This window comes from Jaculus jaculus, chromosome 3 (assembly GCF_020740685.1).
Source record: "Jaculus jaculus isolate mJacJac1 chromosome 3, mJacJac1.mat.Y.cur, whole genome shotgun sequence".
Taxonomy (NCBI): Eukaryota; Metazoa; Chordata; class Mammalia; order Rodentia; family Dipodidae; genus Jaculus; species Jaculus jaculus.
Window position 1 is genome coordinate 97483055 of NC_059104.1, and position 15321 is coordinate 97498375.

At 42.0% G+C, this 15321-nt stretch overlaps 1 protein-coding gene across 1 annotated transcript in view; it reads right to left on the reverse strand.

Moving 5' to 3' along the window:
- Positions 1-12059: 12059 nt before the first annotated feature.
- The window catches only part of LOC123459443, a 41062-nt gene continuing 37800 nt past the window's right edge, over positions 12060-15321 (reverse strand). The window contains exons 21-23 of the mRNA XM_045146068.1: positions 14522-14562; positions 14057-14078; positions 12060-12224 (exon numbers count right to left, since the gene is read on the reverse strand). Coding sequence (XP_045002003.1) covers positions 12163-12224; positions 14057-14078; positions 14522-14562 — 125 coding nt within the window. The 3' untranslated portion in view covers positions 12060-12162. The remainder of the gene's footprint in view (positions 12225-14056; positions 14079-14521; positions 14563-15321) is intronic.

The following is a 15321-nucleotide window of genomic DNA, read 5'->3' on the forward strand; positions in this document are numbered from 1 at the left end:
GCTCTATTTAGCTCCATAACCCATTATTTTTATTGGCTTGTTTGATTCCTTATTATTTAATTTTTTGAGTTATTTGTATATCCTAGATATTAATCCTCTATTAGATATATAGCTGGCAAAGATTTTTTCCCATTCTGTAGGTTGCCTCTTTGCTTTTTTCACTGTGTCCTTTGCAGTGCAAAATCTTTGTGATTTCACGAGGTCCCAGTGATTAATCTGTGGTTTTATTGCCTGAGCAACTGGAGTTGTATTCAGAAAGTCTTTGCCAAGACCAATATGTTGAAGGTTTTCCCCTACTTTTTCCTCTAGCAGTTTCAGAGTTTCAGGTCTGATGTTAAGGTCTTTAATCCATTTGGACTTAATTCTTGTGAGTGGCGAGAGAGAAGAATCTATTTTCATCCTTCTGCACGTATATATCCAGTTTTCCCAACACCATTTGCTGAAGAGCCTGTCTTTTCTCAAATGAGTATTTTTGGTATTTTTATCGAATATCAGGTGGCTATAGCTACCTGGACTTACATCTGGGTCCTCTATTCTGTTCCACTGATCTACATGTCTGTTTTTGTGCCAGTACCACAGTGTTTTTGTTACTATGGCTCTGTAGTATAGGTTAAAATCAGGTATGGTGATACCACCAGCCTTATTTTTGTTTCTCAGTATTATTTTAGATATTTGAGGTTTATTGTGATTCCAAATGAATTTTTGGATTGTATTTTCTATTTCCATGAAGAATGCCTTTGGAATTTTGATAGGGATTGCATTAAATGTGTAGATTGCTTTAGGTAAAATTTCCATTTTCACAATATTGATTCTTCCAATCTAGGAACAAGGGATGTTTCTCCACTTTTGAGTGTCTTCTGCAACTTCTCGCTTGAGTGTTTTAAAGTTCTCATTGTAGAGATTCTTTACTTCCTTCATTAGGTTTATTCCAAGGTACATTATTTTTTTAGATGCAATTGTGTATGGGAGTGATTCTCTGATTTCATCCTCTGTGTGTTTGTTGTTAACATATATGAAGGCTACTGAGTTCTGTATATTTATTTTGTATCCTGCTACATGGCTATAGGTTTTGATCAGCTCTAACAGTTTGCTAGTAGAGTCTTTAGGGTCCTTTATGTATAGAATCATGTCATCTGCAAATAATGATAACCTGATCTCTTCCTTTCCAATCTGTATCCCTTTCATGTGTGTCTCTTGCCTTGTTGCTATGGCTAAGACTTCCAAAACTATATTAAATAAAAGTGGGGGCATTGGACACCCTTGTCTTGTTACTGATTTTAGTGGAAAAGCTTCCAGTTTTTCCCCATTTAGTAATATGTTGGCTGTAAGCTTGTCATAAATACCTTTTATGATATTGAGATATGTTCCTTCTATTCCCAGTCTCTGTAGGACTTTTATCATGAAGGGATGTTGGATTTTGTCAAATGCTTTCTCTGCATCTAATGAGGTGATCGTGTGATTTTTGTCCTTCAACCCGTTTATATAATGCATTACATTTATAGATTTGTGTATGTTGAACCATCCCTGCATCTCTGGGATAAAGCCTACTTGGTCAGGGTGAATGATCTTTTTGATATACTCTTGTATTCTGTTTGCCAATATTTTGTTGAGAATTTTTGCATCTATGTTCATGAGGGAGATTGGTCTATAATTTTCTTTTCTTTTCTTTTCTTTTTTTTTCTATCTTTTCCTGGTTTTGGTATCAGGGTGATGCTGGCCTCATAGAAGGAGTTTGGTAGAATTCCTTCTTTTTCTATTTCCTGGAAAAGCTTAAGAAGCAATGGTGTTAGCTCTTCCTTAAAGGTCTGGTAAAATTCAGCAGTGAATGCATCTGGGCCTGGGCTTTTTTTAGTTGGGAGATTATTGATAACTGTTCGGATCTCCATGTTTGTTATAGGTCTATTTAAGTGATTAATCACATTTTGATTTAATTTAGGTAGGTCATATAAATCAAGGAAATCATCCATTTATTTCAGATTTTCATACTTTGTGGAGTATATGCTTTTATAGTATGTCCCTATGATTTTTTGAATTTCTCTGGAATCTGTTGTGATGTTGCCTTGTTCATCTCTGATTTTATTAATTTGTGTCTCTTCTCTCTTTCTTTTGGTCAGATTTGCTAAGGGTTTATCAATCTTGTTTATCCTTTCAAAGAACCAACTCTTTGTTTCATTAATTCTTTGGATTGTTTTTTGTTGTTGTTGTTTCTATTTCATTAATTTCTGCCCTAGTCTTTATTATTTCTTCCCATCTACTGATTTTTGGTTTCCCTTGTTCTTTTTCCAAGGCTTTAAGGTGAAGCATTAGGTCATTTACTTGTGACCTTTCTAATTTCTTATTATAGGCACTTAAGGCTATAGATTTACCTCTTAGAACTGCCTTCATTGTGTCCCAGAGATTTTGATATGTTGTGTTCTCATTATCGTTTGACTCTATAAATTTTTTGATTTCCTTCTAGATTTCTTCATTGACCCATTCATCATTTAGTAGTGTATTGTTTAGTTTCCATGATTTTGTATATGCTTTATAGCCTTTCTTGCTACTGATTTGTAGTTTAATTCCATTGTAGTCAGATAGAATGCAAGGAATTATTTCAATTTTCCTGAATGTGTTAAGATTTTCTTTGTGTCCTAATATATGGTCTATTTTAGAGAATGTTCCATGTGCTGCTGAAAAGAATGTATATTCTGGGCTGGAGAGATGGCTTAGCAGTTAAGTGCTTGCCTGTGAAGCCTAAGGACCCTGGTTCAAGGCTTGGTTCCCCAGGTCCCACGTTAGCCAGATGCACAAGGGGGCGCACACGTCTGGAGTTCGTTTGCAGTGGCTGGAAGCCCTGGGCCCATTCTCTCTCTCCCTCTATCTGCCTTTCTCTCTATGTCTGTCGTTCTCAAATAAATAAATAAATAAATGATCAAAAAATATTTTTTAAAAAAAGAATGTATATTCTGCAGCCTTTGGATGAAATGTCCTGTATATATCTGTTAGGTCCATTCCTTCTATAACCTCATTTAGTCCAGATGCCTCTCTGTTTATTTTTTCCCAGGATGACCTGTCAATTGATGAGAGTGGGGTGTTAAAGTCAACCACCACCACTGTGTTTGGTGTTATCTGTGACCTTAGTTCTAATAGTGTTTGCTTGATGAATTTGGGAGCCCTCATGTTAGGTGCATATATGTTTAGGATTGTAATGTCCTCCTGTTGGAGTGTGCCCTTAATCAATATACAGTGACCTTCCTTATCTTTCTGGACTAATGTTGGACTAAAGTCTACCTTGTCAGATATTAGGATAGCAACCCCTGCTTGTTTTCTAGGCCCATTTGCTTGAAACACCATTTTCCAAACTTTCACCCTAAGATAATGTCTATCCTTTGTAGAAAGGTGAGTTTCTTGGAGACAACAAATTGTAGGATCCTGCTTTTCAACCCAGTCTGCAAACCTATGTCTTTTCGTTGGGGCATTGAGGCCGTTGATATTAAGAGATATTATTGAAAGGTGTGTATTTATGTTTGCCTTTTTGTGTGTGTGTGTGTTTCTGGTTCTACCTGTTCTCTCTTCTGTTAACTAGTATTTGAGTATTGCTTGTTTTTTCTAGGTTCCTTATATGTGTGCTTTTCCTTTTCTTCAGCATGGAGGATTCTATCAAGTATTTTCTGTAGAGCTGGTTTTGTCTTCAAATACTCCTTTAACCTGCTTTTGTCATGGAATGTCTTTATTTCTCCATCTATTTGAATGGATAACTTTGCAGGATAAACTAACCTTGGTTGACAGTTGTTATCTTTCAGAACTTGGAATATATCACTCCAAGCCCTTCTGGCTTTAAAAGTTTGTGTTGAATAATCTGCTGTAATCCTGATGGGCTTGCTTTTGTAGGTAACTTGATTTTTCTATCTAACTGCTTTCAATATTTTTTCTTTGGTATGTGTGTTTGGAAGTTTGATTATAATATGGCGAGGAGAGATTCTTTCTGGGTTTTGTCTGGCTGGGGTTCTAAAGGCTTCCTGTATCTGCATTGGCACCTCTTTCCCAATTTGGGGGAAATTTTCTTCTATGATTTTGTTGAAGACGCCTACTATGCCTCTGGAGTGGAGTTCTTCTCCTTCTACTATGCCCTGAATTCTTATATTGAATCTTTTCATAGTGTCCCGAATATCTTGAAATTCCCACTCATACTTTTCTATAAGTTTTTCTTTCTCTTGTTGGACTGTATTAGGTCTGCCACCTGGTCTTCTAGCTTAGGTATTCTGTCCTCTCCCTCATCCATCCTACTGGTGAGATTTTCTACAGAGTTTTTTATTTCATTAACTGTGTTCTTTATTGCTAGTAATTCTGACTGGTTTTTCTTTATTATTTCTATTTCCTTATTTATGTCTTGTATTGCCTTCTTTATTTCGTTAAATTGGTGTCCTGCCTCTTCTTTGATTCCTTTGATTTCCTCTTTGAGTTCCTCTTTGACTCCTTTGATTTGTTCTTTGACTTTTTTGAACATATTTATGATCATTCGTTTGAAATCTTTCTCAGGCATTTCCTCTAACTCGTTCTCACTGGAGGTCATTTCTGATGCATTAGTACTTTTAGGTGGATTTATATCATCTTGTTTTTTCGTGTTTCTTGTGTTCTAATGTATATATTTTTGCATCTTGGATTAAGTTAATGCTTGGATTTTCTAGCTAGCTGGGTATTCTTAGCTGTATCAATTGATTTGATGTTATATATTTTCAGGGTAGGAGCTTATGGTGTTAGGTGTAGCTCTTAAGACTCTCAGAGTAGCTACAAAGGTGTTCCTAGGGGTTGAGTTTCCCTGCTATGGGAGTATTCAAGTAGGCTGAGTAAAATAAAATACAGGTAGATTCTAAAATTTAACTAAACACTGTACACATTCAATCAAAAACAGCCCCAAGTATGTATGCAAGAGTAGTTAATATAACGACCAGATCCTCTATCAACAAAGAGGTTAAGATTTCTGGTCTGTTGAGGGATGCAAGTCAGCTTGTGACCAAGTGAGATCCTTCCCTGGTGCAATCCCAGTTACCTTCGATGATTTTGGTCACAGTCAAGTTGCTGCCTGGGTCATTGGGCTGCTGTTCTGATTTCTGGAGCTGGGCACTGGCTTTTCCTGTGGGGCAAACCGAGCCTGGCAAGTGTGGCCCTGCAGATCAGCACCCTTGCTGCTGGAACTGCTGCTGTTAAAGCTGCCGCTGCTGGGTCTGTAGCTGCTGCTGCTGGGTCCACCACTGCTGCTGCCTCTGCTGCTGCTGCTGTAGCTGCCACTGCTGGAGCCACCACTGCTGCTGAAACTGCTGCTGCTGGGTCCACTGCCACTGCTGCCACTGAAGCTGCTGCTGCAGGATCTGCCGCTGCTGCTGCTACTGGATCTGCTGCTGCTGGGGCCTCTGTTACCAGTGCCAGAGCCGCTAATATTGCTGCCAGACTTTGCTCCTCTTGGGTCCCGCTGTCAGCTCAAGTTGGCATGGCCGGGTCCTGGGACTGCTGCTCTGTTCGCTGGAGCTGGGCTCAGGCAGTGGGGTATGCAAGGGAGCTGCAGCTGCTCATGTTCTCTTGCTGTTCCACGTGTTTTCTACCTCGTGGTCTGCTCCTCCATTGCTCACTGCCGCTATTTTATTATTCATAAGTGAGAGAGGGAAGAAGAATGGGCATGCCAGGGCCTCTAGGCACTGTAAACGAATTCCAGACCAGTGAGCCACCTTATACTTCTGGCTTTATGTGGGTCCTGGGAATCAAACCTGGGTCTTTAGTCTTTTTAGGCAAGCATCTTAACCCATGAGCCACCTCCCTGAACCCCATTCTTTTTTTTATTAATTATGTATACAGTGTGTATACAGCGATGTTCATACCATCGTTAGCCTCCTCCCTGTCATTCCCACTCTGTAGGGACCCTTCTTGCTGGGTTATGTGGATCGGGATTAGTCATCAGTTATGGGTAAGAGGCAATGTCTCTGTGCATAATATCCCAATATGTGGGTCTAACAATCTTTTCACCCCCTCTTCCCCAAATTTCCCTGAGCCATGTTGCATTCATTTTAGGTCTACTTCATTGATGAGGTCTTGGGAGCCTCTGTGTCTCTGGATATCTGGTTTGGTAGGAGTTGAGTGTTCTCTCTGTCTATCTCCTTCACCCTTGTGCTGGTACCACGTTCTCCAAGAAAGCAACACTCTTGTTCATTTTGCCAATTACTCTTGGGTTCAGCTGGGGCCCTGGTGAGGTGTGAAGTGCTGATTCTCTCCTCAGGATCTGCATCCACGTGAAAAAGACAAGTAAATTCTTCAATGGAGAGTGAAGTCAGCACCAGATAAATGGGATAACCATTATTATTTTAGAGAGAATTTAAGAGGTGTAGGTCCTCTTATAGCCAGGATTGGTGGGAGCTTGGTAATGGAAAACAGGCTTGTTTGGGGGATATATTTCATGACAAGTCCCCACCTAAAACTCCCACTCCCTGGTATCTTCAAATTGCTAGGGTTGGCCGGGCATGGTGGCGCACACCTTTAATCCCAGCACTTGTGAGGCAGAGGTAGGAGGATCGCTGTGAGTTCGGGGCCACCCTGACACACCATAGTGAATTCCAGGTCAGCCTGGGCTAGAGTGAGACCCTACCTCGAAAAAGAAAAAAAAAAAAAAGCTAGGGTTATTCTTTTTTTTTTTTTTATTGTAGAGCTAGTAAAAGAGGGAGACAGAGCGATAGAGAAAAAATTGGTGTGCCAGGGCCTCAGCCATTTCAACCAAAATCCAGACACTTGTGACACCTAGTTGGCATGTACAACCTTGCCCTTGCCTCACTTTAGTGCATCTGGCCAGTGTGGAATCTGGAGAGTCAAATATTGGTCCTTAGGATTCGTAGGCAAGCACCTTAACCACTAAGCCATTTCCCCAGCATGGGTAATACATTTTAACATGTGTTCTCATTTTAGAAGGATACACCTCAAGTGCCATTGTATTTGGGATTTGCTGCATAATGATAGGAGAAGGGGCTGAATGCATAAGGAACTGGTGTGAGGCTGGAGGGAGGAGTTACTATGGTTGCAATGATTAACTTCTCCCAGGAGTGAAAAAGCAGACACTGTTAGACCTTGCTGAGGCCTAGGGGTCTACTGCCACTTCCTTATGGCCCATGGGAATCCTAGGCCATCCCAATCTGTATGTGGACATCAGGGACTCTACTAGAGAGACATCCTTCAATGAGAACATTCTTTGGCTAATAGCTGGCCAACTGGGTCTTCTGCCTGGAGCCCTCAGGGCACCACCTTCGTGTAACAACCACAATCTATGCCCTCAAGTTACCCCTCAGTGCATCTTCAGACCAGAAGGGTCGTATTCAAACTGCTTGCTTTGGCCCTGCAAGGCCCAGCCCCTCCTCCCTTCCCACTGCCCTCTCTACTCTTGCACTCTCATCATATTCCCAGTCTGCCCCTCCCAGGAACCTGGTGGCTTCACCCAAACTCCATAACATCAATGTCCTCTGCCATTGCCCACCTTCCACTTGTTAATATTGATTGTCAACATCACTGGATTTAAAATCACCTTGGAGATACATTTCCAGGAATGTTTCTCTGGGGATGTTTTCAGAATTGTTTACTGTGGAGGAATGCCTCATCCTGACTACAGGTGGCACCATCTCATTGGCTGGTGTCCCCAAGTGAATAAAAGGAAAGGAAGCTAAGCACCCACATTCATTTCTCTCTGCTCCTTGACTGCAGACACAATATGATCAGCTGCCTCACTTCTGCCACAATGCCTGCCCCACCATGATGGACGATATTTGCATTTCTTTGGTCAATTATTTTTTCATAGCAATGAGAAATGTAATACACAGTTCTACATACTAACACACAACTCATTCTACTTTTCCACCTGATGCTTGCTTTTCAAGTCTTACCTTAGATTCTACTCATTCTAGGAAATGTCCACTAAGTTCACTGAGGCAACCATATTTCTGGGTTGCCTAGATCTCCCTCCAAGGAAGGACCTACATGGGGGATTCATGAGCAAGTGCCACTCAGCTGTCAGCTCCATGTGCACAGACCTAGCAGGTGGGGGTAGGGATGCCTGGCAGTGTCAGGCTGACTCAGGAATTTGTCAGGCAGTCTTCTCTCCAGAGAACACATCTGTTTGGTCAAGACTGAGAAGATTATACAGCCATTTAATATCTTCCTCAACCAAATCCTGCTTCCCCCTCCTTTCATAGTGCGATCTCATAATCATCAAATGTCTGACTCAGCATCCTCCCAAGAGCATAGTTGGAAATACTTTCCCATTCTCCCCTGCTTCTGGGACACCCTGGGAGGATTACTATCTGACCTCATGGCTCCCAAGCATCCCTTCTATTTTACCATCACACACACACACAGGGTCTATGTAAGACTCTGTGTCCCACAAAGGACCCCAGGCCCTGTGTGGCTGGATGTTCTTGTTCTTGGAATTTTCAGCTACGGGACAATAGTTAGCACATGATTAAGATTGAGTTCACCAACAGGAAACTAGATTGGAAAGCACTACTAATGATACAGTGAATGAATTCCACCCACCCCATTTTGTTATCTTTTGACTCAGATTCCCCAAGTTTTCACTTGAGAATCCAAAGTTCATGAAGTCACAGCCTCTTGCTATGCAAACAAACTCCAAATGCATGTGACACTTTGTGTATCAGTCTTTATGTATTGGGGAATTGGACTCAGGCCAGCAGGCTTTGCAAGCAAGTGCCTTTACCTACTAAGCCAGGAAATTCTGAAACTACTGGCAAGGTTTCTATACTCATTATAAAAATGCTTTCTGGAATTCCATGGATATAAAATTTTTACAAATTCCTTAAAATGAGGGTAGTTTCTTTCCTTCCTTCCTTTCTTCCTTCCTTCCTTCCTTCCTTCCTTCCTTCCTTCCTTCCTTCCTTCCTTCCTTCCTTCTTTCCTTCTTTCTTTCTTTCTTTCTTTCTTTCTTTCTTTCTTTCTTTCTTTCTTTCTTTCTTTCTTTCTTTTTCATCTGAAGGTAGTTTCTTAAAGGCAGATACAGCAACTCACTTTAGAGACAGATCCTGAGCCTTGACATGGGCTCCTGGGGCAGGGTGAGATTGCAGGTGCTCATCCCTTATGGGGAAACAGGGCTAGAGGATTTATTACAGCACTCAGCATAGTCTGGTCAGCATTTGTGCTTTAAATGCAAGTCTGTCTGCATTTTAGTGTTAGGGAAGTTGGGAGCCACAGAGCTTTTCTCAGGTCTGGAAGATGTAGTTTAGGGGTACAACACTGGGCACTGTAATTCCATAACCAAGGCAGCACAAACTCTTGAATTGTAACTAGCAAAAAATTCACAAGCATAGACACAAAGGGTAGAATATGAAAAATATTTACTCTGAGAGTAGAAAACAGTAGGTCAATTCACCTGGTGACTTGGATTGGATTTTCTTATCATTTTGGAGATGTGCTCATTGCCCAGGGGGCTGGTGGTTTTCAGAGGGGATGGATGAGTTCCAAGTCAAGCACCTGAGTCTGAGATTGTGCCATGGGGTTGTGTCCTAGGTAACTTGCCTTAACAATTTGATATGGGATCTGAGTGATTGCACAATCCCACACACTTGTAAGAACATATCCATGAACAAACATCTTAGGATGGGCACAACTGTGAGGTCTTCCTCCTTGGGTGGGGGCTCCTGTATGGTCTCCTTCTTAGGGTGGGTATTACTGTGAATATTCCTCTTAGAGTGGGCATTACTGTGAGGTCTTCTTCCTGGGGTGGAATTTATGCACGGTCTTCTTAGGGTGGGTATGACTGAGGTTTTCCTCATAAGGTGGGCATTACTGTAGGGTCTTACTCCTGTGGTGGGGGCTCTTGCATGGTCTTCTTCTTAGGTTGGGCTTTACTGTGAGGTTGTCCTTCTGAGGTGGGGCCTCCTCCATGGTCTTCTTCTTAGGTTGGACATTAATTTGAGGTCTTCTGAGGGTGGGCATTACTGTGAGTTCTTCCTCCTGTAGTGGGGGTTCTTTCACAATCTTATTAAGGTGGGCATTCTTTTGAGTTCTTCCTTGGGTGAGGCTTCTTGCATGATTTTCTTAGTGTGGGCATTACTTTGAGGTCTTTCTCCTTGGATGGGCATTACTATGAGGTATTTCTCCTGGGGTGGAGGTTCTTGCATGGTCTTCTTAGGGTGGGCATTACAATGAGGTCTTCCTCCTGGGGTGGACATTACTATGAGTTCTTCCTACTGGGGTGGATGTTCTTGCATGGTCTTCTTAGGGTGGGCATTACTTTGAGATCTTCCTCCTGTGGTGGACATTACTATGAGGTCTTCCTCCTTGGGTGGAGGTTCTTGCATGATCTTCTTAGGGTGGGCATTACTTTGAGGTCTTCTCCTGGGGTGGACATTACTATGAGGTCTTCCTCCTGGGGTGGAGGTTCTTGCATGATCTCTTAGGGTAGGCATTGCTTTGAGGTCTTCCTCCTGGGGTGGAAGTTCTTGCATGGTCTTCTTACGGTGGGCATTACTTTGAGGTATTCCTCCTGGGGTGGAGGTTCTTGCATGGTCTTCTTACGGTGGGCATTACTTTGAGGTCTTCCTCCTGGGGTGGAAATTCTTGCATGGTCTTCTTAGGGTTGGCATTACTTTGAGGTCTTCTCCTTGGGTGGAGATTACTATGAGGTCTTCCTCCTGGGGTAGAAGTTCTTGCATGGTCTTCTTAGGGTGGGCAATACTTTGAGTGTCCTCCTGGGGTGGACATTACTATGAGGTCTTCCTCCTGGGGTGGAGGTTCTTGCATGGTCTTCTGAGGGTGGGCATTACTTTGAGGTCTTTCTCCTGGGGTGAAGGTTCTTGCATGGTCTTCTTAGGGTGGGCATTACTTTGAGGTCTTCCTCCTGGGGTGGACATTACTATGAGGTGTTCCTCCTGTGGTGGAGGTTCTTGCATAGTTTTCTTAGGGTGGGCATTAATTTGAGGACTTCCCATGGGAGTGGAGGTTCTTTCATGGTCTTCTTAGGGTGGGCATTATGTTGAGATCTTCCTCTGGGGGAGGACATTATTATGACTTCTTCCTCCTAGGTGGAGAGTCTTGCATGGTCTTCATAGGGTGGGCGTTACTGTGAGGTCTTTGTCCTGGGGTGGAGTCTCCTGCATGGTCTTCTTCTTAGCGTGGGCATTACTGTAAGGTCTTATTCTTGGGGTGGAGGCTTTTGCATGGTCTTCTTATGCTGGGATTTACTGTGAGGTTTTCCTCCTGAGGTTGGGGCTCCTCCATGGTCTTATTCTTAGGTTGGGCATTACTTTGAGGTCTTCCTCCTGGGTGGGGGTTCTTGTATGGTGTTCTTACGGTTGGCATTACTGTGAGTTTTTCCTCCTGGAGTGGGGGCTCCTACACAGTCTTCTTATGGTGAGCATTTTTGTGAGGTCTTCCTCTTGGGATTGGGGTTCCTGCATGGTCTTTCACCTGTGGTGGTATCTGTGATGAGGCCTTCTTCTTTGTAGGTGCCCCACAAGTTCTTACTCCTGATGTGGGTGCCCACAAGGCCTTTCACTTGTGGTGGGAGCATTCTGTGCTCTTCCTCAGGGAAAATGCCCCATGTGGTCTTCCTTCTATGGTGAGGCCCATGAGATCTTCCTGAGAGGGTGTGAACCCTGCGTGGTCTGCCTGCTGGGGTGGATACCCAGCATGGTTGTTCTCCTGTTGCAGTGAACTTGGTTTGTCTTTCGTATCTGGTGGGGTCCACAGGTTGTCTTCCTTTCCATCTTTTGCATTTTTCTCCCTTTTTCTTCCTTCTTCTTCTGATGGTGTTTGAGCTTACTATGCTGTAGTCACATTTTCATTGTTGGATCTGACAAAATGTAGCTTCCTTTAAACATTATGGTTTTTTCTTCCATGAAATCTTCAAATAATCAATGTAACTGTTAAACTGGTGCCTGTTGTCTTGGAAGCTTGCTTTTTAGATTGTTGTCTATCAGAAAAATCTTCACTAAAATGTCTTCATTTATTTGGTTTTCCATAATCTTTCTTATTTCCTGAGTATAGATATTCATCCTTTAGTCCTAAAATAACCATAGTATGTTTGGGGGGTTGGTTTAGGTGGCTTTAATCTTCACCAGGAACTTCATCTATGTGAGCTGGACATCAAGGATAAGATTTAATCCCAGTGAAGATGGAGTCACCAGCTTTGAAACCTTGTCATTTTTGGGGGGCGAAGCCAAGGTCCCCAACCACATGAGGTGGTGAGTCCTTGTGGTGACCTAGGAGAAAGAGCACACTCAAGAGATTTGATCCATACAAAAGAGGTTAATAAACTCCTTTCTTGTGACACTTACATGACAAGTATAGGAATTGACTACAATAAATATAATCCATAAGCAAAATGTATAACACTTCAATAAATAAGATGCTTGGGTATAATCAACCTTTCCACACATGTTCTAGGCTCCCAGGACATGCAATTACTTCTGGGGAAGGTATGAATGATCAGCTTTCAGCACCACTGCTGTGCTCTAATGTATGTGTTGGTGGTTCATTCATGACATCTTCCAGTGAAGTTGTCATTGGGGACAGAGGGCTGAAAGGGTCAAGTTAGCAAAGAGTTTTATTCAATTTTATATCACAATACTGAATACTCCCTGGAGGAATTATGTTGGGCATGCCAGGTGAGTGACTCTACCCTTTCACTCTAGCTGCCCCTAAGGTCTTAGAGAATTTTCTGCCACATTTTGGTTCTCTCTCTGGGACTTGTATCATCCTAGAGACAACTCTTCTGGCTGATGCTGGGGCATGGAGGCCTTCACTGTGTTCAGTTCTCCTGCTTGCTTCAATGGGTCTTCAGCAGCCTTTCACCTCTGTTCTCTGAGTAAAAGAACTAAATCCAATAAGCTTTTAAGACTCAATTGTCTTTTTAGACATGTTTTTCCTAAAAACTGGGATGTTCTGGGTTTTTGTTGTTGTTGATGTTGTGTTGTTTCCAATTCAATTTCTGTGTGTCTAGTTAGTTTTGTGAGAGAGGAAGGTGGGTCTATACCTTATATAGTGGGAGGAAAGGGACATCAAGAGAGAAAATGATGATTAAAGAAAGGCCCATTCAGGAGAACTGTGTCTGAGGAACTCTATGCAAGAATGTTAGGCCAGTTTCTTTGGGTATATCCACCTATCATCCATGATCAGGAACATGATCAGGAGATAAAAGGAATCCTGAAGTCTTTGTGGCTGGCCAGGCACAATGTCCAAAGGTACCAGGTCACTCAGGAAATAGGAGAAACATGGTGGAGAAACCTCTGGGTAAGAGGTAGTCATGAGAAGAGTGTTTGCAGGATATGGTCAGAGAGGTGGGAAGTAAGTCAATGCATGACACATTGCTTCTCCATGAGCTGACCCAAGAAGACCTTATCTCCAGGTTCATCTCAGTGCTATGTGAGACCTGTGACCCACCACATTCCCACAACTCAAACTCACAAAACTCAACACAACGTGTCCTGAGCACAATTTCTGAGAGCAAATAAGATAGGCTTGGAGGTTTGCCAATGGCAGAAGCAGGAAGATTAGGTCTTTTGGAAAAAATATCTTTAAATAGTAGCTTATACAAGGGCATCCTCAGCTTGAAGACACCACTGTCTCAATGATGTCTCTGAAAAGGTAAAAGCGTTAGGCCTCTGCACATATTTCCATGTGCTCACTGACACCTTTTAGAGACTCTCTGTCACCTGAGCAGAAGGAATAATCTGACCACTCCTAGGACTCTCTCTCATTGGATCTGATTAGGAACATGATCATTTAATCCATCTTCACATTTGACAATCCCACCACATATGAAATTCCATTGATCCACATTACTAACCTCGATAAGAAAGGCAGTAGAAAGAGTGGATCACTAATTTTTCCTACCCCACCCAAGGCAACACTGACTTATTGAGCATCATCCTCAGTTTTACATTGTTTGTCCTTACAGACATCATGGAAGAATCATTTCATCTCAATGAAACCCCAAACCTAACCCTCATTCCTATCAGGAATTCAGGTCAGGGATCTTGGCACTGAAACACTAGGATAGTTCTTAAACACGTGACTAATTTAGAATACATACCAGGCTTTGCATTGGTAGAGTCCTGCAAGTGTAGCAAAGGAAACAAGGTGACATTAAAGACATAGCACTCACTTACTTACATAGGTTTGGATTTCATTAGATAACTTAGGCAAACAATTAGGGGAACACTGGGTTCAATCAATGGCCACAAAGCTAAAAACTGTCATAAAACACACCACTACAAAGGGAAAATGCTTATCATGCACAGTGTACTTCTCAAGACCATTTACACAGACAGTGCAAAATCCTTCCTATAAGAAAGAAAATCATTCCTGGAGGAAATCCTTCTACCATTCACTGAGCAGGATGTAGTGACGTTAATTGTCTTAGAGAGCCATGAGTTGGTTTGTAGGAGAGTTCAATTCACCTCCACACCTCCAAGTAACAAATGTCTGTGCAAGAATTATTCATATTGACAGAAACACAGAGCTGTATTTCTATAGAAGGTGAAGAACTGTGCTTTACCTCGTGCTTTGGTTCCTTTGGTGACTGTGCTGATGACTCGCCTAGGATGAAACAGAGCAACTGTCAGTATGCTCGTAACTGATGGTTATAAATCACTTGGGGAGCTTTAGTTATGTGGACAAGGGTACAGGAAGGTGGAGGATTAGCAATTGTGGACTAAGCTGCTGGTGGGCTCTCCTCCAGACTAGAAAAGTAAGGGAAAAAAGCAGGAATGAATGACTCATAAAAACCTTGGCCATACAATTACACTGTAAATGATACATTATAATCACAGTGAACTGAATTGGGTGACACATGTCTATAATACCAGCACTCAGAAAGTGGAGCCAGAAGTGTTTGAGGTAAATCATAGTGAATTTCATGAATCCCTGAACTATAGAAATCCCTGCCTCACAATTAAAACAAATAATGAGGCTGTGATGACATATACTGCACACTGACATTCAATGGAAGACTCTTCTGTCTTCCTTCATGTTTTTAACTGTCTAAATTGGTAAGGTCCTTATGACATTTCCAAGGCCATTTCAATATACTTGGATCCAGAATGCTGGCATAGGCTGCCATTTTGCACAGGATATGTAGTTGATTAAATGTGAGTTTTGATGATGAAATGGTTTCCTTGCTAGCAGCTGATTTATATATATTCCAAGAATTTTGCTACATAATCCTTAAATATAGAAGTCTCAAGTTAAAGTACAACCACTCAATAATCCTACACTACCATTTCCAAGGTCATGTTGTCTTTATGAACTGTGTGCACACTGTTTTGTTTCACTGGGATCAGGATTGTCTGGATATTT